General features: G+C 38.7%; 1 protein-coding gene and 1 long non-coding RNA gene across 3 annotated transcripts in view; one reads left to right on the forward strand and one right to left on the reverse strand.

Annotated features, from left to right (window-relative positions):
- The first annotated feature begins 8,507 nt into the window (after nt 1-8,507).
- LOC143147280 (uncharacterized) lies at nt 8,508-10,990 on the forward strand. The gene is made up of 2 exons (XR_012992222.1): nt 8,508-8,663; nt 9,521-10,990. It is a non-coding gene; the product is annotated as an uncharacterized LOC143147280 (long non-coding RNA).
- A 1,912-nt stretch (nt 10,991-12,902) lies between these two features.
- Nucleotides 12,903-22,977, reverse strand: part of LOC143147586 (uncharacterized) — a 73,775-nt gene continuing 63,700 nt past the window's right edge. For both annotated transcript variants that reach the window (XM_076312948.1, XM_076312947.1), the window contains exons 16-17: nt 22,209-22,555; nt 12,903-20,352 (exon numbers count right to left, since the gene is read on the reverse strand). In XM_076312948.1, the coding sequence (XP_076169063.1) occupies nt 20,301-20,352; nt 22,209-22,555 (399 nt within the window). In that variant the 3' untranslated portion in view covers nt 12,903-20,300. The remainder of the gene's footprint in view (nt 20,353-22,208; nt 22,556-22,977) is intronic.

Genomic DNA, 22,977 nt, shown 5'->3' on the forward strand with positions numbered 1-22,977 from the left:
TTCGCGTTTACGACTCGGCAAAGTAAAGCACGCTTAACACGATACGATGAAATTAGATAAGTCTTCTATGTGTTTCTGGTAATATCAAAGATAACAGTTCAGCAAGTCCCGTTGAACGAGTTTCTTCGAATAAGTTCGACTAGCCGTTCGCTATTTGTTCAGTTATCTGGTAAATGTTGGAACAGATAGAGAATGATTTAACGCGGAACGTAACAATATCACCGAACTTGTAGTTATAAAATTTTACCAGTTTGCGTAAGTGTACCACGGACGGATTCGCAGATATTCTACAATTCCAGATAACATCGACGGTAGACCGAACTCCTAAAGATCCCGATCGTCCGATCGTTATTATTTTAATGCCCGTACGTCGAGTTACCGACACGAGATTTCGATCGAGATTTCGATCGAAGCGTCCGCGAACGTACCAGCTCGGCCTCGACCACCGTGTATCGTGAAAAAATTCGTAAACACTGTACAACGTTCGTTTCGAGTTCTATCCTCGTTCGAATCTATCGCTAACAGAGACGTAGAGCAAAGGGGACCAGGAACGAAGGAGGGAGATCCACGGGTATTCTATCTACCAGTACCTACGATGCGATGCCGCGCAGGTTGAACGCAGGAGGTTTAGGTAGGGACGTGGTATGAGGAACAGGTGCGTAATACCAAGGTTCGGTGCCCCCCTCTCTGATCAATAAACACCGACCATCTTCGAATCTCTCCCGTTCGCGAACTACGGGCATTATCCGTGTCCTCCTTCGGACCTCCCCGGAACGGTGTTTCACCCTTGGCCAGGATCCCGGTCGGTTTTTTTTCCGGGGGAATCTCGCGGTATCGACTTGTACACACCTGGTCGTTCCGTTCGTTGGATCGACAACGTTCGAAATCGTTGGGTCCCGTTCCGGGAACGTTTCATCCCCTTCTGCGTGGAACCGTGAACGATCCACTTGGCCCAGGATACGCGAAGCGATCGCGACCCGACCGCGATATTCGATTATTTATCGGGAACGAGGCGATCGCGTCACGCTCGAAACGCGGGCTTCGGTCTAGGGAGACCGGGAAGGTAAAAAAATCATAGGGCAAGTTGTAAGTCCACCTGCAGGGAACTCGTGCGGCGCCGGCACTGAAGAAGGAGATCGGCCGCTGGTGGGCGGGAAGGGGAGAGGCCAGCGGCCAGAGGCACTCAGAGAGATCGAGCCTCGATCTTTTCCTCTCCTTCCACTTTCGCGTGTTTCACCCTCTCTGTTTCACCATTGTCCGTGACGTCCCTCTCCTTCTCACGGTCAACGTTTTCTTTTTCTTTCTTTCCGTCTCTTTCTGCCGGCCAGCAGCCGCCGACGCCCAGCCGGTTTTACACCGGCGAATCGATTCAATCGAGTGTCTCGGAGGAACGAGGGCTGGGTGGTGGGTTCCACTGGGATCGTGGATTTCGCTCCACTTGCCTAGAACAACCAGCGTAATTGTTCGCCCCGCCGTACGGGGCGGTTTCCTCGCGCCGACCACGGCGATGAAGCTTCCACGCGGCGGCGGTGGCGGCGGCGGCGGCGGCGGCGGCGGAGGCGACGACGACGACGACGACGAAGACGACGACCGTCTTTCGTAACAGGAATAGGTTGTCCGAGTCTGGAACGGGTGGTACGCGTCCGTGGAACACGTACGACTTCCACCGTTTCGTTTTTGGCTTCCCTTCATTTTGTTACAGTTGCGCCGCCGACTGCCGCCGCTGCGTATTCTTCCTTCGATCCGGTCGAGTCGTTTGTTTGGGAAAGACTGGTTCCCGAGAGACGCGCTTTTTTGTCGGAAAATCGTTCGTTAGAGGTAGACGCGGATCCATGTATTTAAGTTTGCCGGAACATAAAGAGCCTTTTACGAACCCGGACCGTGTTTGTACGGGATGAATGGTAATAGGAAGAGTATTTCGCAAATCGACGTTTTCATGGATCGTTACCAACTTCACGGCCAAGGGTCTACGGGGACCGTGTTTCTACGGGATGAATGGCAACGAGAAGAATATTTTGCGAATCGATCGTTCTCATGAATCGTTACGAACTTCGTGACCAAGGTTTCTTTCGCGAAACTAATTCAGCGAGACTTTGGAACGTTCAGATAGCTGAAATAGTGGGTAGACATTGAACGGATACACTCGTTTGGACGTATAAAAAATATTACGAAACAATTGTACTCCCTGGTCGACGAATGCTCGTAGTAACTTAGAGAGAAACCAATCAACGATTCTTCGAAAAGTTTTACGTTTCCATTCTGTCCGTTTGTTATGCGTATAATTCTGAGACGGTAATACTTTGACAACGTTACTGCGATTGTTGGCTGCGCAATGTACGCGATAGAGAGAAACGTGCACGACGATAGAAAACGGTATTACGCGCGTATAATGTTATATTTATAATATCGCGCCAGACGTCATAGACTGCATAATAATTCTCGAGCAGAAACGGTCTCATTTCTACAATACCGTGTATACTTTCACACCTCCGGTTATAAATTCTACCACACCGTTTGTACACAAATTTTCATACTTCAAACAGTAACCTCTACTACGTCTCTCGTGTTTCTAAACATCTTATTACCAGCTTTTATTCGTATTTATAGAAAATTTATGCAATGTGTATACGCACACGGTTTCTCTCGCTCACGTTGCGACAAAGTATCTCGATTTACTGTAATCGTAGCATTGAACCGTTTAACAGCTTATTTTACATTTTTTCTATCCGATGCGCAATATTGCATTATTTTTATTCCAAGTGCTAGTAGACACTGGATCTTATTGCTTTACGTTCTATCTTGAATATTTTTGTTACGCCATTCTGTGCACGTTGTTTGAAATTTAACGAAACTAAAATTTCCGTTTTTTCGGTTTTATACAATTTCGTCGATTTCGATTTCGAAGAGAATCCAAGCAACGATGAAAAACGTTAAGTAAAATTTCTTGCAGCGTTTAAGGAGGCTACGTTTCTCTACGACGAACGACAATGTCACGGTGGTTATTACAAATGGATGCTGAGTAAGCTCTTAGTTCGAGAACCTTGTATCAACAGTATGACGACCTGCTTTCGTTTTATGAAATTCATTAAAATCGCCGATTACGTTCTAGTTGTAACGAAGTTTGCACGGTTTTAGAAATATGCCTCGCCAAGGAAAATTGATTTTGTCAGTGGAACTTACCATTAAATCTACATAATTGCTTCGAATAAATTTACCGAAGTAGATACTATGGCACATGCTTGAAAAATATACTGTAATCCGGTACGAAACGTGCATAATAATTTACAAGCAACTAATTTACTTCCATGCGATACAATTTCGTTCCGAGCCGCATATCGACTTACCCTGAAAAAATGACTCAATCCTTGGAGATTAATGATACACATGCTATATATTTCGTTAACGTTGTTGCACTTAATGGCCTCGCATATTTTTCAACATTTTATTTACCGTGCCACCTCGAAACTACGTACGATTTATTTTTCGAATTAAGCAAACGTTTCAAATATATACGGATGCGATCCCGATATTTTTAAAAACGTGTTGTTTTCAGTTTCTCTTGAACATCGTATGAAGTAATTAAAAATCGTTGAACGAAGTTTTTATCGATACGGTATTAGCATTTCTCGTGCAACGGATTGCACAGGTTTTGTATTCGAACTATCGTAGGGTTTTCCTTTTCACCTTGCTTTCTACTCGGTTTAAAAATTGCCCTCGGAACCAGTTCGCGAATGGGCATTCCCAGACGTCAATAGACGAGTTCCGAGTACTGACCGATAGATAGATCGTCCATCGAGTTGACCTCCTGGCATGAATATTAAAACAAATTCTTCGTATATCGATCTCTTCGGGCGGTTTCGACGAGCTCGTAGCGTGCTCGAACCATTTTTTCTACGCTTCGATGAAACAAACCTTCTATTGATGTTGCATCGGTGTTCATCAACTACTTTAATGCACCGTGAATTTCTGCTCTGCACCACGAGAAAGCGTATACAGCTAAATGCAGCCTGACTTTTGCCCCGTGCAAACATCAAAGGATATTCCTACACTTCGTGATTGGTGAATCGGAGCATGATTGACCGGCGGTCTTTATTTTCAGCAAACGTGCTAACTAAAATTCTCTAAATCACTTTTTGTTGCGAACTTTCACTATCCGCGTCCGACTGAGAACTTTCCGATCGGTTCAACGTCCCGAATTAGATTTAAACGCATCAAAAATCATTGGAGATTAGAAATTTCCGTTACGAGAAATTCTCGACAAACGACAGATTGAAATTCTTTAACAGATTCCAAGTTTCGTAACAATTACGAATAACGTTTTACTCGTCGTTAACGATCAAAATTCTGTTCAAATAAAAGTCCCTTTCGAACGATACGAACTCGTACGTATATTCGATCGAGTAGTTCCAGCGATCAATGTCTCGTTTTAAATATTTAACAGAAGCAACCAATATGTCCTTAAAGACAATATTGAATAGAAATAACTGATAAAGTGTTAAGGAAGCGAATGGGCGATCGTGGGCGTTTCTGAGCGTAAATGGCCAGAGATTTTTCCGTCTTTTGTGCGTAAGTGCATTCGTGGGTCAACGTCTACCTGCAGGTGTATTTGTATTCACGGGCCGGCGACACGCAGTCGGGTGCAGCGTCGTGTAAACGCTGCAGGTACCTGCCAATGCGGACGAATCAGCTGCGGAGGAACGTTTTTATGCACCATCTCCGAGAGATAATGTAGTCGTTCTTTTCACTGGTCTCCTTATTGCTCAATGCGCCGCCAAAGAGGCTTCTCGAACGCTTTAGACAAGCTTTTTCAGGTATTTCTTTTTACTCGCTTGACGGACCGGTTACAATGAAATCGTAACTAAAAATAATTCCAGAGGAAGCAGACAGGCAACTGTACCGGTTAATGAGGCAAGTCGCGGGATTGAAAAACGTGGTAGTTCCTTCTTTAAAGTATATTTTACCAATTTAATTATTCTTTAATTGCATTTAGGAATTCGGCGAGTTGTTAGCAATATTCGATAAATGTCTCGATCGACTGGGCGCATTTCTAAATTATTCTCAACTTGTTTACTTGTTGGCTACAATGAATGTAATTATGCAGCATTTTTTTATTAAATTTATACCATTTAAATTTAAAGAATGATTTCTAATAATTTAAATTCGTGCGGTGTTTTATTCAATTTATATCAATGTATTAAATTCATCTTAGTTTTCTCGAAGCAGTATATTTACCGTGCGCAAAAGTAGTTCCTTTGATTTTAAGACTTCTAACGATTCGACCAATTTATTTTGCGCTTCGTCTCTTGCAAATGTAACGCAAAAAGGCACAAAGAGATGAAACGTTGACGAATTGCTCCAGGAGGCTGTCATAACGATGCGTGGTGACGAATCGTTTCCTAAAAGGCCCAGATACTCAGGAAGATGGTTCACGTGGTTACTTTAACGGGAAAGAAAAAAATGGGACTCCGATGACAGGTATTTTACATTTAAATACCAAATGGCGTGCAGTACTCTGATGCAAAATACCACGTCGTATGTATGTGATTTTACGTCCAAGAGAATCCTATGTATAAAAACGAAGACTAATGATGAACATGTAGAACATATTCTCGTTATATTTCTGTTATACTTATCTCTCAAGATTTTTTGAAGTAACAGACGACTGGATTGACAAATTGGGTATTAATGTACTCGTATTTTTTCTCAATCCTTGGTTCAACCATAGAATTATTTGAGCAATATTTTGTGTGTTTCAATGTCTTCAAAAAATCAAAATATCTTCGTTACGAAAATAATGACAAATGTTTCTTTGATATTCGTTTGTCGAGTCCCGAGATTTTTTCTTTTCGTTCTGGCTGTTGTCACTTTACGAGTTGGAATTACGAAATTATGACAGAACGTATTAACGAGCTTTTCCTCTACGAATGCAAATGAAATAAAAAAAGTGTTGCGAGTGATCACGGACATGACAGCTACGAGCCGTGAATAATGTGAGCACTTGCCCAACAGCTTCTAGGTTTTCTTCGACATGCACATCACGTTACACGGTATATAACTTAGATTTGATATTTAGACGACATTATAATGTGACATATCACGTATGGAACGTGCCAGAACTGCCTAAAAAATTTATAGACATAGAGTTTCTCAATTTATTCCTTACTGTATACTCAATTTCTCTTATAATTCATTCAAATATCAGAAGATTTTCCACTTTCACGTACACGACTATAGTTGACACGAAATCAATTACTGTCTTCTTTTTTTTTTAATTATATAAACATCAAACGCGAGTGGGACATATCGAAAATAGATGTTATTGTGATACTTTTCAGTAATATAAATAATGGAGTTTCATAAATTCTACTAAGAATTTTTCGTCTATTTCGGTAAGTAGTAAATTTTGGTTTCAACTTTTCTCAACGCTCTGTTCATTTTCTTCTCTACGTTTCTGCTCGTTCCTTTTGACGTTTTAATTTTGTCAGTAGGGTAGGTACACTGTAATTCCTGTTCTCCTACCGAATTAAGTACAATAAAATCTCTATGAAGTCGGAATAGTCAATGAATAATTTATTTATGTTTCGAGCTAAGGGTGTGGCCCTTTTATAGAAATATATTTTGTTCGTCGGATGTTTTAAATACTTTTGAAAAGATTAGAGAATAATTATTGTATTTCTAAATTGAAGGACACTCACCCTTGGATCGAAACGTAAATGAATCTTTTCCTGTACTCCAGCTGTCGCTAAAATTGCCCTCATCTTGAAATGATCACTGGTGGACTCTCTGACATCCGCTCATTGAAAAATTACATTACTGTACCATTGAATATATGTACTGCAAAACCGCGTAATAATTAAAGGAACTTGGCGATGGGAGTCAATTGTGTTTCAATATTATAGATACATTTACCTTTGCAATTGATATTCTTTTAAAACTTATTGAGTAATGCGACTATCGAATTGATACATATCAATTACATCAAGTTTTATACCTGTATAACTACATTCACAATTCGTCAGAAGTGAAAGAGGCGATGGTAACAACCGACTGACTATCAGTCTGAACGTAAAACGTAATTATTAATTTTTTGAAGTTGGAATCGTCTTTCGAACTTAAGAGAATAAAGTAAACGCAACACGTACAACGATACCAATAATAATTTCACGGAGATAACGATTCGTATAAAAAAGTAATTCGGTAGGAAAATTTATTACTACGGTAAATTTTACTAGAAACTGGCAAATATTAGATTATTCTTATTGGAATGATTTTCTTGTATAAAGATTCATTCGAGGTTATTCGAATACTCTACAATTCCTATAGTAAATTAGCCAGGCTATGGTCTTGTTGACGTCTTCGATGTCAACCGATGTTTGACTTGTATCGATATTACAGGAAATGTCAACGAGCAAATTTTCCTAATACCGATAACAAGTCACCCTGATATCGGTTTGATAACTCGACACAATGCTTGGGAACCGATGGGTTTCGGTATTGGTAAGTGTGTAATTGGATTGGTCCCGTTTCTAAACGAGTCGATCGCCCGCATACGAATAGTATATCCGCAGTTTCGGGGGGTCACAGAGGAGTTAGTCCGTACAAGCTTTTAGGCCAAGCGACAGCGACGAGGCGTTGCTACAGCGTGCAACTGTCTCTCGTGTCGTTTTGTTCACTGAACTAGTTCCCTCTCCTCTTCCCTCCCCAATCCATTCTGCCACTACCACCGAGACTCCATCTCACTACCACCACCGGTGCAGCGTTATCAAGATCACCACCGTGCTGGAAGCTAAAGAAACATGGAACGAGAGAACACTGAAGGAGGAACAGACAGAGAGCGAACAGCCGGAGAGAACCGTCCGACTTTCAGCGAAGATTCCACCGAATTTAGCCCGTGCTAAAGGGAATTCCTCTACGGGAGATGTCCACCGACCGTTCGAAAACGCGGCGTACCAATCGAGAAGCGACGCGTTCCACTTTGCACCATTTAAAGTTTTCGTCGGACCGTGCGAAGCTTCCAGCTACGAGGATGAACTTGACGGAATTCTTGAGTTAAGCGGCTTTCACAGTGCACGGTCTATTAGCCTTGGGCTGACGCGTTTCGTTCCAGGGAAAAGAGCAAATGGACACCGTTGTCTGTGAATCAGTTCTTTAATGGCCGATGTAACTTCGTGTTTCTATGACACCTTCTTGTCGGTACTCGTTAACGAAACCAAGTCAATGAATTGGAACACCACTTTTTCTGACTTGGGACGAACTCTGCTATCGATTGTACAAAATTTGAATATTTTTTTAACCGAGCAGAAACGTTTGGGAGCGATCGGAAGCACAACACTTGAACAGTGTTGGAATTGTGATCGGTTAGACGAGAAGTTTACCGATCTAAACGCAGAATAACCAACTCTATACACTTGTCCGTGTTTGAAATGCGTATGTGGCAGCTCTAGAGAGAGAGGGGGTGTCTGCGGTTATGGGAAAAGGACCAAACGGTGTGGTGGGGATAAGCTCTCGGTGGCTTCGAACGGCCAATCTATGGAGTGTAGCGTCGAGTACTCGGAGACAGAGTTTCAATATTCTCAATGTATCGAAAAATACAACAATGTTTACATCGTATTACGTGAATCACGTTCGAAGAGAAATATCGAGTATCTAATTAATTACGAACGGTAGGTATTGATTTTTCCATTGAAACGTACACGATGATATTGCTTCAATGGAACGAATTTAAATTGAATAAACGCGGAAATTAATACTACTTCTGCGCGATATTATTAAACTAATTCGCGTACTTCCGAAACGAATACGACTTTGCCTAAAATTACATTACGTGTTAGGAGGGCAGTTTACGACGCCCACTTAACAGTATACTGTTACAATTTCGTTAGGGCTCTGGCTCGGAGTAAATCCGGAGCAAATTGCGAAACGAAATAGTATCTATAAAAGGAGAAGTAATCTATGCCAGAATATTGGCGGTACAGTTTCATTAACATTTCAAACAAAGCTACCGCTTGAAACTTTATTGCGAGGATATAAACTGAACTACCTAGTTTTATGACAACCCCATGATTAACCGTTTAAGAGCCGCTACTTCGGAATAAATTTCACTTTTTTCTGCAAAACTAACATCAAAGCGTTTCTCCGTCGCGTCTTAATTTTATGCCACTTTGATTTCTGCTCGATCTTTTTAGATATTAAAATCATCGAATAAAAGAAACTAAAACGTTTACGTCTTCTAAAGCTTTATTCATTTATTTCTAATCCGATACTTTTCGTTTTTTCTTTACCAACGATAGATTCAATTCGGTGATTTGTTTGTCTTCTTGTGCTATTGTCGATTTCTTTCCTTTTCGAAGAGATTGTTTCTTTCTGGTTGTATCACGGTTATATCCGCACAAGAGAAAATATAATTCTTTTATTAAAATTATTATGGATGCAAAAGGACCAATGTTTTCATAGCATCGGTTATTGCTTCATTCATAAGTTCCTGTACCATTATGAACGAACCTTTATTCGAATCCAACAGAAGTTGAAGAAAAACACACGAAAGAAGCATGAGTGGCTGGCAAAGAAGAAGCGAAAAGAAAGAAGCAAGAAAGAAAAATGCAAAGGGAAAAGAAAAATTATCTCTCGACCGAAACCCCCCCAAAACTTATACCACGTTTTATGCGTTATTAATTCCCCTCCAAGAGAATCCAAGAGGAAGATGAAGTGGCCGATGAAGATGAAGATTAAGAACATACAACGGAGAAAGAGCATAAGAAACGCAATTAAGGAAGTAGTGTCGTAAAATTTAAGTAGCATCGTAATGATTGGTTGGAGCGTATTTATGTTTTCCTTCAAATGAATTCCAGGGGGTAGGAAATGGGAAAGATTATGCATATAACCACCAAAGTGGAAATTAAGAATGAGTATAAAAAAGAGGCAAGTACGAATTCTTCGAAGCTTGATTAAAGTATGGAGAGTGTACTGCTACTTCCAATTATTCGATGTTTTAACGCGACGAAGACTATACGGAATCTCACGAAAAGGAGAAATGTTGGAAAAAATACCAGGAACGTGTAGCTCAGAAGTGTAGACGGTTAAACTTCGTCAAATAAGAAAATAACAGAGTACGTGTCCTTTTCTGAATGGAGCTTCGCGAAAAAGAGAAAAACGTATCGCAGAACGAAAAGAAGAAACGGAGGGCCACGTGAAGCTAAAAGGAAGCAATGAGATTAAAAAGAAATGTTACATCGTTTAAAAGCGATTTCGAAAGACGAGTAAGAGGAAAGAAAAATTAACAGGATAAAGGAATTAAAATTCCCACGAGTAATCGAATCCCAGATATCAACAGGATCCTTGTTTCCTTTTTCGTTTACTTCTAACGAAACTTCGTTCGAAAAAAGGGAATTAAAATTCCGAAAAAGCGAGCGAAGAAGATACTATGACATCGACCAGGGGAGTTTTCGGTTACAACCGTAAAGGACTAAAGACGAACAGACTGACCTAAGAATAATTGGCGGTTGGTGAAGGAAGAAAGGGTTCGGTAAAAAGGAAAACGCGAAATCGGAGGGTTTGACTCGCAGAACGAAGAAGAATACTCGGTCAGTGTGAACGGAGCTTCAATTCTGTTCCAAGGAGCTTCGAAGAGAAGGACAAAGAAGTCAGGAAGAAGAAGATGAAGGAAGACCGCAGGAAAAGAACGAGGAGAGGAGAAGGAAAAGAAGAAGAAACGTGGTCTCGCCGCCGCATACCTTACACGACGCGTAATGAGAACATACCAGCGTCGTTCGGCCTGCTATCTGCTATCAAACGGATACCACCGGTTCAACCTCGGATAAACCGTGTACCGGGCCCCAAGCAAACTCAAAATTCGTTTTATATTTCAAATATTAACATCCGAATGACTTGACCATTGAAATTCAACTAGATGATCGAAACGAGCATGGTTTAAATATATTTATCGATCGTTTCGATTCTAGTTTCGAGCTCTCGGTATACAAGTGTGGATCTAAAAAATATGATACTTTAATCAGTTAAAGGAGAAAGAAAAAAGTAACTGAAGATTTTTCAGCGTAAACTAAAAGGAAGAATTGCAAGTAAAATATTTACTTAAAGTTGAAAACATGTAAACACAAGCTTGTTGTAACTTCTATTCGAATTTAAGAATATATGAAATACATTGGTCTAATTTTATCATCCTCTTGGAAATAAATTGCACATTTTAATTTGTAACCTTATTGTTACATGGTATTTGAATTAAGAAGGTTTCAAGCCTGTCGTACCTTTCATTTAGGTATTCTCACGTATTGAATTATTACTATTATCTGTGTTAATTTATAATAGTACGTATAAATTATTCTTGTCTATTTAAATTAGCGATTGTTTAACTAAAAAGTACTCGCAGCTTACGAGTTCTGCCACAACATGGCGCCTGAAGCAATTTATCACAGAACATAAATGCGATGCTTGATTCTTTACCCATTTACGTTTATTTATATTTTCAATATTTGGTACTTGTAAGAAATAGATTATTTATTTATCCGTAAATTTGTTTCGATACAAATTTCGGAAGTATTTTTGAACCATTCATTTTTCTTCCATTTTCTTTTCCGATGTTAAGAATTGTAAGGACTTGAAGAACATTATAATTCGAAGATAACGATTCTTGCACTCTGAAAATTTAGGTCGGTTGTGTGAAAAAGGAAATGAAAAGATGGCGTGGAATTTTAAATGGAGAAATAAAACTACATTGAACGTTTAGATAGGAACAATTGGTTTGATACTACACCTACTGATATAAAAGTTATTATTACGAATAACTATAAAATGTTGTACTTGAATTTCTTCAGCGTGCAAAAATAATAGTCGTACTATAAAGTCAATGAAAAGACAACAATACTTTCTTTAACCACATTTATTACAATCTCGATTTTTTCAAGCAATGATTTCAAGCAATTATTTTCATTTTTAGTAATAAAAGAAACGGACAAGGTTACATTTGACCTTTTGGTAGATTTGCGATAAAAACGATTTTACATTGCAAATTTAATTTTGCAATTTTATCATTATTCCGAATATTTTGTAAAAATTACGACTTATACTAATATTTAAAAACTTCGATGTAAAAAATTTAGGTATTCCGAGATATACGATTGCGCTACACTATAACAACTGAAAGGATCCGAAAGATATTTGATTATTTTAATATTAAAAAATCATAATGGAAACATATTTCACGAACAATATAAAAATATTGCAATTTGCTTTTACACAAAATGATTATTACGGAAGGGACCGAATATTGCAAACAATTAACTCGAATCGAACTTCAACCGAGACTGTACGTACTTTTAAACAATAGCCCAGCGAAATCAGGTATGCACACCTATATCCATGAAGTCGCAAAATAAGGAAGACTGGTTCTACTTACTATGTCGATGGTAACATAAATCGAACCCAAGGATAAAATACTACGTAGCATTGATTTCTCACTGATAAAAATATAATAATTAATATATTTATTATTATTATTATCTGACATAATTACAAATGTACGTTGCCATTGTTGACACTATTATCATTCGAGCTCGAGAACAACCACCACCAATCTGGCAGTTCTAATTCGAAGTAAGGAGCAACTCCTTCGATTGATGTAACTATCGGAAAGTTAACGAATACCCATAGAGAGGAAAGAAAATTAAATCGAGACATTTTACAAACTCGTCTCTCTCAAAAAAAAAAAAAAAAACGCTCTGGTACGAACAGAAATGCATATCCGGTCAAGGAAAGCGACCGCTGTCCGGCTTTCTCGGCGATAAGAAAACCACCTATCGTTAAACACTGCATAATCTAAACAGCGATAAAACCAACATCCTTCAAACCAGCTCGAAGGGTGACAGGTAAATAATTGACGCAATTCAATCTACAATTGTATTAAACCTCCTACTTTATTATCTGTGTGCTTTTGAGCGGTCTGTCGTTCAATTTCGCGCGTTTTCGCGTCGTTTCGTCAGTGGAGGATCGGACGTTCGTTCGATCGCGTTTCCCCGTCTACGTCCTTTGTTCCTCCTCGTTTCTCGTCGGTTCGCGAACGCGGTCTCGATCGATTCTTGTCGCAATCAACTTGACAACTCGCATTAATTCGCCGGGCCTCCTCTCCCATTCGCTGTCTCGTCCTTCGTCCTTTTGTACATCGGTGTACGTGAGCACGGTTCTTCGGTATCGATACAAATAGTGGCGGTAAGAACAGCGATATAATTACGGCAATTCCATGCGCACACGAGTACGCGCGCACCTGTATGTATATGTGTGTGTGCGTGTATGTACGTGTACGTGTACGTATGTATATGCGTGTATCTGTTTGTATGCGTGTTTCGCGTTGGATATTTCGAACTCGCGCAACAAGCACGCGATAGAAGGTTCACTCGCTCGTAGGATTTTTTCCTCGCACGTGTTATAGTATCTCTCGCGGGATTATCATTTCGGTGACGCTTTCGTACACGACGATTACTCGATTAATTAAGCCTTCGATCCTATCTCGAGTCCTCGCGGTTGGTATAATCGTTTACTTCGTTTGATTTCGTTTCATCGTGACGGAACACGCGTTCCTAAAGGTACTTTGTTTCGATGAGCGTTTCAGTTTGAACATAAATTTTCGTAGTGTCTCGGTTAACCCTTTCAGTCACAGATTTTGTACCATTTGCAAAATTTTCGATACGATAAACGTATAAACGGAGTATAAAGTTTTCGACTAACTCGTTAATCGGTATTATTTTGAGCATCGATCTATCGGATTCAGAAAGATGTAATTCTACAGTATACCAATGACTGTGATGTACAGTACGCGGGTAAGAAGATTGCGTTTACAGTCAAGGCAGGTCCTGTTTCGTCGAGGAGTCGTTTTCTCGGACAAGGAGATAGTCCCTGAACGAATACCACCCGCCATAACCTGAAACGTAATTTGTTCGCGCGCGTAATGTACATTCTTTTTTTTTAAATACGTGAAACACAACTGTCTACTTTGGACATTCTCGTTCAGTTTTACAAAGCTTGAAATAAAATTAAAATTTGTAAAAAGTTCTCTCCGTTATCCTAGGAAAAATTAACAACCTTAATTTCAAATAAAAAATGTTTAAACTCAAAGGGTTAAAAGATCTGGTAGATTAGGTGTTTACAAAATGAAACACTGCGAAAATGAATTGATCGAAATTAGAGCTTCTTCAAAATCGTTACGATCAACAAAATGTAAAAGTTCGTTGAATTTGCATTTAGCGTAATCTTATTCACAATTATTTATTTACAAGAACAGTTTCACCGACAACTCAAGCAATCGGGAGAAATTAATGTTTGCACCTTTTTTTTTTCACTTTCCGTTCCAACGATTTGCCGTGCACTTAATTATCTACAGGTTACGATATCTTAATCGCAAAATTTACGTTGTACTGTTCACTTTCACGATTCATGGCGACGAACAAATGATTACTTAATCACGATCAATGAAAGAATAATTTTTCGAATGAACCTTCGATCACACGAACGATGAATTACTATTCAGACGAAAATTTCTCATCGTCCTGTGCGAGTAAAAAATTTATCAGAACGTTTGTTTCGCGAAATTTTTACCGATTCAACGATGTCGTAATTCTTATAGTAACACCTTTCACTCAACTGTGTATACATTTTACCTAAGTTGTTCTTCGACTTCATTGACGCAGTTGCACGCGATGGCACTTTGTGCATCGCGATTGAATTAATAAACATTGCAACGACACTCAGGTATTCGTTTTATCAACATCATAGGGCAACGGTTTTACAAACGATAAAGTACAAACAACGCATCGCATCTAGGAAATCGTATAACGAGGATGATTACGGACTGAACAAAATCAATTGGTCGCTCAAGGACGCTGAGACTCTACCCCCACCATATTGTTTGGCCCTCTTGTTACTTTACTTCGAATAAATTTTTATCTACATAATCGTTCGCATACTTTTCACTATTTTCTAAAGTAACCCCCTAATTTTGTCCGAATTGTATGTTCTAAAGCTAACGTCATTTCTGCTAATACAATGGAAAAAATATTTTTAGATCATTATTGTAAAATTGTATACGAAATGTAATACAAATAAAAGTACATTTTCTAATCAAAATATTATTTTTCTTTATAAAACATCGTTTCGGTAAACTTACTATTGGTATTGTTAGTTTTGTTGTATATTTTTCTTCGGTAAACTATGAAAAATTCAGGAGATTCTAACCTCAAAATGTTACTAATAATTGTGTTTGACGTTCGGACAGACAGTCGGACGTTACCATCGTTTCTTTTATTCCGGATGAGTTGCGAATCTAATTAAACAGGTATCAAACTTGATATTATTGATAGGTGTCGATACGACAATGGTACATCTTAATAAGTCACAAATCGTTCGAACACATTGTTTAGAATGATTTGATACAAGTGAGATACTATTTCTGATCGTTTATGTGCTAATGTGCTAAAATTTGAAGTGTTTGGAACAGACGAGCCAGTGAAGTGTTTCCGAGGTGTGAAAGAAGAGCGTTTGAATTGAACGGTGGGGTGTCAGAATTTTAGGTGAACGTGACCAGATGCACGGAGTGAGAAAGGTTAAGGATTAGAATGAAAGGGAATGAATGAGTGCGAGAATACAGGGTGCGAGGGAAGCGCGACCGAAGTCACTTGTTGGAAATCAAGCGAAGCGTGTTAGAGATCAGTTATTGAACGTAGCCAGCAGAGGACAGAAAATGAGTTGTAGTTTAGAGGGAAATCTAATAACGCAATGTTTTCGATTTAGCAAATTTTCGAAAAATTACGTCGTCTCTTCGACGATCGCCCGAACAAATTAGCTCGACGAAGGGCGACTCGAAGGACGAGTTTGGAAGAGAGAAGAGTTCTTTGTGGATTACTTCCATGAGAAATTGACTCTCGTTGAAGACGTCGGTATCGACCAAGAAGAATTAATCGACCTACTCATCGATGGCGTGTCCGAGCAGGAGTTGAGAAACCAGGCAAGGATGCAATGCTTTGCAACGACCGATAGGCTTGCTCAAAGCCTTTTCAAAGCTTACCCTGCAGGTTAATAAACGCGAGCAAGAAAGGCGAGACGTCAAACAGCCATGGGGTCAGGTATACAGGACGGAAAGACGGGAGACGAGTCAAAATGAACTACGGTGCTTTAATCGCAACGCCAAGGGTCATTGGTATATTTGGTTGATGAATCGAGAGTACGGCCTCCTATAGAAAATGTTGAATACGCGTTAAACTACCCAATTCCGCGAAATACTAAAGAAAAACAAAGATTTGTATTTTTAGCCAGCTACTTTCGACGCTTTGTCCCACAATTTTCGATAATAGCGAAACCTCTGCGTGATATGTTAAAGAAGAATGTTAAATTTCGTTTCGGTCTTCGAGAAAACAATGCCTTTGAGACTGAAAAAAATTATTGGCAAGTCAATTATTGGCACAGTCACCACACTTATTAACAGAATTGTACTCTGTATCCAGTACTACGAGCTTTGGTGCTGTTTTGATACAAAAACAATCGAATGGAAAATTGAAACCTGCACTTTACTTTGGTAAGCGTTTAACGTTTAGCAGTAATTTATGCCATCAAGAGGTTCCATGTTTATTTGTTGCGTATTTTTTTTAAGATTATCACCAATTGCGACATCATTATCACCGGTTACACCCGGTATTGATAAAAAGCTGATCCCGAAATTCCGAGGGCCAAATGAAGTGAAAAAGGTTTTAGACAAAGACAGGTACGTCGTCGAAGATATTGAGAGATTTCAATTGACAAGAGTACCATTTTCCGAAATCGTTGGACCAGATCAGATGAAGCCTTGGATTCGTCTTTAATCTAAACAGTACAAATATATATAAGTTTAATATTAGCTTAGCAAATTTTAGGCTAATACAAATGATACATTACAGTTAGTTCTAAGATTAATGTAAAGCCGTATGCATGGATTCATCTTTAATCTAGACGGTACAAATATATACAAGTTTATGTTTTAATATTAGCTTAGGAAATTTTAGGTTAATATAAATGATATTAATTATAGTTAGTTCTAAGATTAACGTAAAGCCGTATGCATGGATTCGTGATCGAGGACAATCACAATTGTCAGGATTGGCCGATTTGTTGATGATCTTCGGAACAATCGCCAATTAGGCGACGAGTGAGATACTATTTCTGATTGTTTATGTGCTAATACGTGGGAACGAATAATCTTGCGCGTGGTCTGGAGAAAATTTGAACTATTTGGGATAGACGAGCGAGTTAAGTGTTTCCGAGATGTGAAAGAAGAGCGTTTGAACTGATCTGTGAGGTGTCCAAACGAAAGTGCGAAAGACGAGCAATTAAGATGGCGCCAGGTTAAGGAATTTTTGGGTGAACGTGATCAGATGCACCGAGTGAGAAAGGTTAAGGATTAGAATTGTAGGGAACGAAGTCACTTGTTGGAAATTAAGCGAAGCGTGTTAGAGATCAATTATTGGAATTTTGTCGAAGCGAGCCGGAGTCGAATAAAGACATTTTAAGAAACCCCACCGCCCTTTAATTACGCACCTTGGTCGATTACAGTATCAATTTCAGTGGTAAATATATCGATGGTATCAAAACATGCTTCAGTCCCATCACTATTTTACAGTATTCCTAATGACATTAATGCTATTCAGAAGTGTACAAGTATCAGAGTTTATTTATGGTAAGCCTGTTTCTTCCTCATCCATCACTCCCTGTGTTCACTCTGACACACTAGCTACAAGTGGAAGAAGTCCCGTTGAGTGGCCAGTTGATTTTGTCCCAATTATAGTAGCTGGCTGTTCGTTTTCGGTAAACATTTACATGGAAATTCGTGAAAACGCAGTGGACGATTTTTCACCTTCTTAAAAGCTAAATCGAGTCCTATATCCGTAAGAGAACGTGGGAATCTTTCTAATTAATACAAGACACAATCGGTGAATAAACAATCCTCATTCTCGCTTTTGATGTTCGACGCTCGTTAAGTACGAATAAGATTTCAATTCCTGCGTATCGATAAAGTATGCAATGTCGTTACACATGTATAAAAACCGAATCCAAAAATCGAGTAGATACAATCGTTGCTAAATGGTGAGCACGAGTTCGGGACTACAACGGGAAGTATTGATGTCTGTGCCTGACTTGATACTGGAACTAATTACTTGAAGCACCGTTTCTCAATTTTTAACGATCGTTAAGACAAGAATGAACACTTCGTCACGTCCTTGTCCAGTTCAAGTCTATATTTCTTAGTGAAAAACTCGGCAATGTCAAGCGGATTTAATAACGATACAATTTTAGTAAAACGGTACACTTAATAATAACAAATAATTAGCGAAGCAACGACAATAATGTAAATGGTAAAAGGTAAAAATTGTTGGTTGCATTTCATGTAAAAGAGAACGTCATGGTTCATTTTATGGATTCACTTAGCATTTAGCAATTACTAAATAATTTAACAATCGCGAATAGTGAATCAAGGTAACAATAAGAATGATTTGAATGTTAAACTAAGATTTTCCAAAACTATAATAATAGTATCGTAAATTGATGATTTATGTTTGTATGTTAGAATAACATATTAAAGAGTATAGTTTCAACAAGAGAATATATAACGAGTAAGTTCAAATTTCTGACGTGAACCCAAAATCAAGGATCGAAATGTAACATTCGTTTTAATTTTCTTGTTAAAAATATACTCTTCATTGTATAATAAAGATACGCTAAAAAAAGAAGTAACAGTAAGTTTGACAAGACTTTACAGTCTAGAGTCGTACATTCATCAGGGTAAAAATGTTTTGATGTAGGTTGGTGTGAAGAGAGAAATCAAAAAATTTAGAATTGCATAGTGCGCGCAAAGGTCTAAAAATTTTCAGCTAATATTGGCTCATAATCAACCCAGTCAGAGTAAATGGCATTTGTCTGTTTCGTAAGACAAGCGACGTATTTCCTTTCATTTGTCAAACTCAGTACCTACATTAACGAAGATCGTTATCGACTGCATTTTTATCGCATTACTGTGCGATGTACTATAACAAAAACGTACATGACAATAATTGCAAGAACAGAATTAGGACAGATAGCAAGTTGGATATAAATACCTAATGAACACCAAAACATTTAACGAGTGACAATTATATACGTACGTCAATTGGATATTTCTTGTTTATTTTTCTTTACTACTATACTCTTAGTCGTGCACTGCTCAAACAAATTAGGAGAGTGGGAAGTATATCGAGGGTTTAGTATGGAAGTATTTTTACCAATTGCCCAACTTTTGTCATTTGTTAAGATAAAGGCAATTTTACTTAACGATAGAAAGTAATTTGAGCAGATGATGCTTTAATTATTCCGTGCACTGTATAATTATATATAACAATAACACGAGTACTTTTTATACAACTCAGTATTCCATATATAATATGGAATCTGTCTTAAATGTATAATATTAATATTTCGAAATAAATTACGGACTGTGTTTGAGAAACGTTGCTTGAAGTGTTAATCGTGTTTCCAGTGTTTAATATTTAATAAATAGAACACCATTGATAATTAGCAATTACCGTAAAACAGTGTTAGCTACATTAAGTGTGATAAATTGCACGAACGGAGGATTAGAATCATTTGCAACAACGAGATCGACGAAGTTCGTGAGAATCAGAAATATCGACAGCTAGAAGAGAAAATTTGACAAAATTCGAGACCACAAAAAGAAATAATGGACAACAATCTCTAGAAAACTCGAGTAATCAATTATTTGGATTGTTCTCAGGAATAAGATCTCGGCGAAATTTGTAATCGTAGTCCGACGTTATCGGTGACGATGGATTTTGATCGGTTTTTTTGTGTCAAAAGTCTGTGTCAATCGTCGAACGACAATTGTTGAAGAAGGTCTGTTTGAAAATTCGTGCAACAAATATTTTTCGTACAAGTTGTACATGGCTAGCGGTTCTAGCAACGTATTTGTAAGAGCGCATGACAAGGAAATTAACATCTCTGCTGATAATTTTCGCAAGACTTTTTTTCTGTAAAAATTAATATGGCCAACGTTAAAAGTGTCATGACTTTCGAAGAATCGCGAATTTGAAGAGTAGTTGCGACATGATCCACGTGATGAATTTGCGCGCGACAATCGAGACGACGGTGACAATGGTTGGTGAGTTTGTGATCTGCGACAATGTTCGTTAGGAACCGGAAACAGGAAGAGGCGAAGGACACCTTAATGGATCTTCGCTGCTTCGACTTCTTTGCCTCTTCGTACGGTAGATCGGCCTTTGTCAACCAATCTTTATCCACCGATCGATCGAATATTCGAGAGCTGCGAGCCATCTGAAATACAAACAGAGTTTTTAATGAAATTCGTTCCAGAGAAAACTGCTGGAAATTGCGTTACATTCCTATCAAATTTTCATTATCCACTCGTAAATTCTATTCCCTCGCCAGTTTTCATTTTGTGGATCTATTTTAATTGCAAGATATTAAATTTACATTTCTCGAAAGCGAGGATAAAAATTGTAGCATAGACCATTGAAAGTATTAAATTCGAAACGTTAAATTCGTTAATAAAATATGTACGAGTACAGGTAATGTGTACGATTGAAGCTTACCGAAATGAAGAAATAGAAACGAAGCTATTGTTAAAAGTTAAGGAACATTTTTGTAAATGTGTCCAATTCTAATAGTTCTGACACATGAATTCAAACCAATGAACGTTCATACATTGTTTCAATTCAAGAGAATGTAACTCATTTTAAGTGATTGTTAAAATGCAGGCTGTAGATAGCATATATCAGACTCGCTGTTAATAAGCATTGAATATCATTCGAAGAAAAAATAATCTAAAAATTATTGGCAAGTATTTACCGATTCGTACAGGAAATATTTATCGTTTTAATAAACCAGTGTTACACGTATAAGCCTGCCAACCAAGATTATTGAAAATTAATAGTTAAATGAATTTTAACTTCAATTTAAAATTTCACTTTTACCTATATTTTTACATTTGTATCCAATAACAGTGCAACACAGTTGGGGTATCCTCGAGTTTAATCATTTTAAAGACATCGCAAAGAACTACAAAAGTTTTTGATTTATCTTTGGTATTGCAGACCGAGTATCTCGGAAAATTTGTCACAGATGCGGTAACAAAAAGGTTTTAAAGAAATCACCTCACGTAGAGGGAGTCATTTGTAACAATTGTTCCAAGTAAACAATCGATAACCATATTAGGTCAACGAGGGTCAAGAAATCCGTGTCACCCATTGTAAGTACATCCTATATATTGAGTGCTTTCTTTGGCGCATATTTCTGCTTGCTTTTAATATTTCATTGTTTCAAGTCTCTGACACTGTTAAAAATAAAGGACTCTATTTCGCGTGTTCTGAAAATACACATGTACACGTGCATTAATTCCTAGTTTATTTCGTGCAATTATCAGTACACGGGTATTCGTATGTTCGAAAACATTTATCCGTGTAAATGATCGCGTGTGCAACAATTCATGCGCATAAATACACGTCCTCCTAATTCGAGGATACAAAAACACAGCTTTCCAAATTTCGGAGTCGATATTGACAAAACAAAATTCCCAAATAATTTCGATCGGAATAATTGGTAAAACAAATCTGAATAAAAAATTGCAAATCAACCGATAAATGTAATTTAATCGAGTACGAGAAATATAAACATAAATGTGCACAAAATGGTACAAGTAAGTAAGAATCGATAAAGGAAAAATATAAAGAACATTTTCTAAAATCCTCGAACACAAGCCAAGCCGGTTTGCACGCATGAGAAAAAGAAAAGAAAATTCGCCGTATTCAATGTTCATAAATAATTATCGAAGGATTCGAAACTATGACGAAACTTTAAAATATCTAGTTTAAACCCTGCTAACGCGCGACAAATTTCTCGTCCTTATTGGAATTTTCAGCGAGCAATTTACCGTCGAATTTTTTTGGTAACGGATTGCAAACATTGCAAACAAACAGGTACGAACGAAGCGAACCGTAAATACGCCAGTATCTGACCACGCGAAGAGTGAAACTCGTAATTACCCGTATATCGAGCGCTTGGATATTTAATTCCCTAATACACGTTACGAGTTGCCCGTGTACACGTGTTTGTCTAGCGTTACCGCACATTCGGAAATGTAATCCCCGGTTAATACGCAAAGCATTGCCTACCGTTTCTTGTCCATTTCGGATTCTGTGGCGAAGATGTAACTCCTCTGCGTGGGATCCGGTGGTTGTAGCTCGAAAGCGTGCTTCCTGCCACCGGAAGTCGGAGCACTACCGTGCACCCTGAAGCCGTGAAGACAAGCGACACCGAATGCCTTCTCTGCATTACCGTCGTCGTAGAAATATAACGCGGCGTCTTTCAACACGCAATATCGTCTGGACCAGCCGGTCGGTGAGGAGGTTTTTCTGGCGTGCTCTTGCTGCTTGCTCAGGTATCCGAAGCAATCTGGTCTCTGAATGGCGCACGCTGCCATTTCACGCATTCTCAACGATGCTTCGAGCCAGGTGTCGACCTGTAAAAGACGCCCGGAATGTCGAATGAAACCGTGGAATTTATACAAACCGAAGACGATAAGCGACGATTCGACACTCTCCTCACCGCGCAGATTGCAAGTGACCCACGATGCACTTTCCGCTCCGTCGACTTGCAATTTTCACCATCGAGAAGAAGATTATCGTTCGTAATATCGTTAAACGATATCCAGTTAGCGGACGATCTCTTTCTACTAAAGATGGCGTTGCCCGCTAATGTCTCGAAGCTACGGAACGGTCTATTCTTTCATACTTTACTGGGAAAATAGTATCTTCTAGCGTTGCAAGAAATATCAAAGAGTTTGATATCCGAGTCGCGGAGAAACTGTACTACGAGAGTTAGAAATTTTCCGAGGTTCGGTAACCTCACCGATGTCCCCGATGTTTTGACACAATGCATCGA

The sequence above is a fragment of the Ptiloglossa arizonensis genome, chromosome 5 (genome assembly GCF_051014685.1).
Source record: "Ptiloglossa arizonensis isolate GNS036 chromosome 5, iyPtiAriz1_principal, whole genome shotgun sequence".
Classification (NCBI taxonomy): domain Eukaryota; kingdom Metazoa; phylum Arthropoda; class Insecta; order Hymenoptera; family Colletidae; genus Ptiloglossa; species Ptiloglossa arizonensis.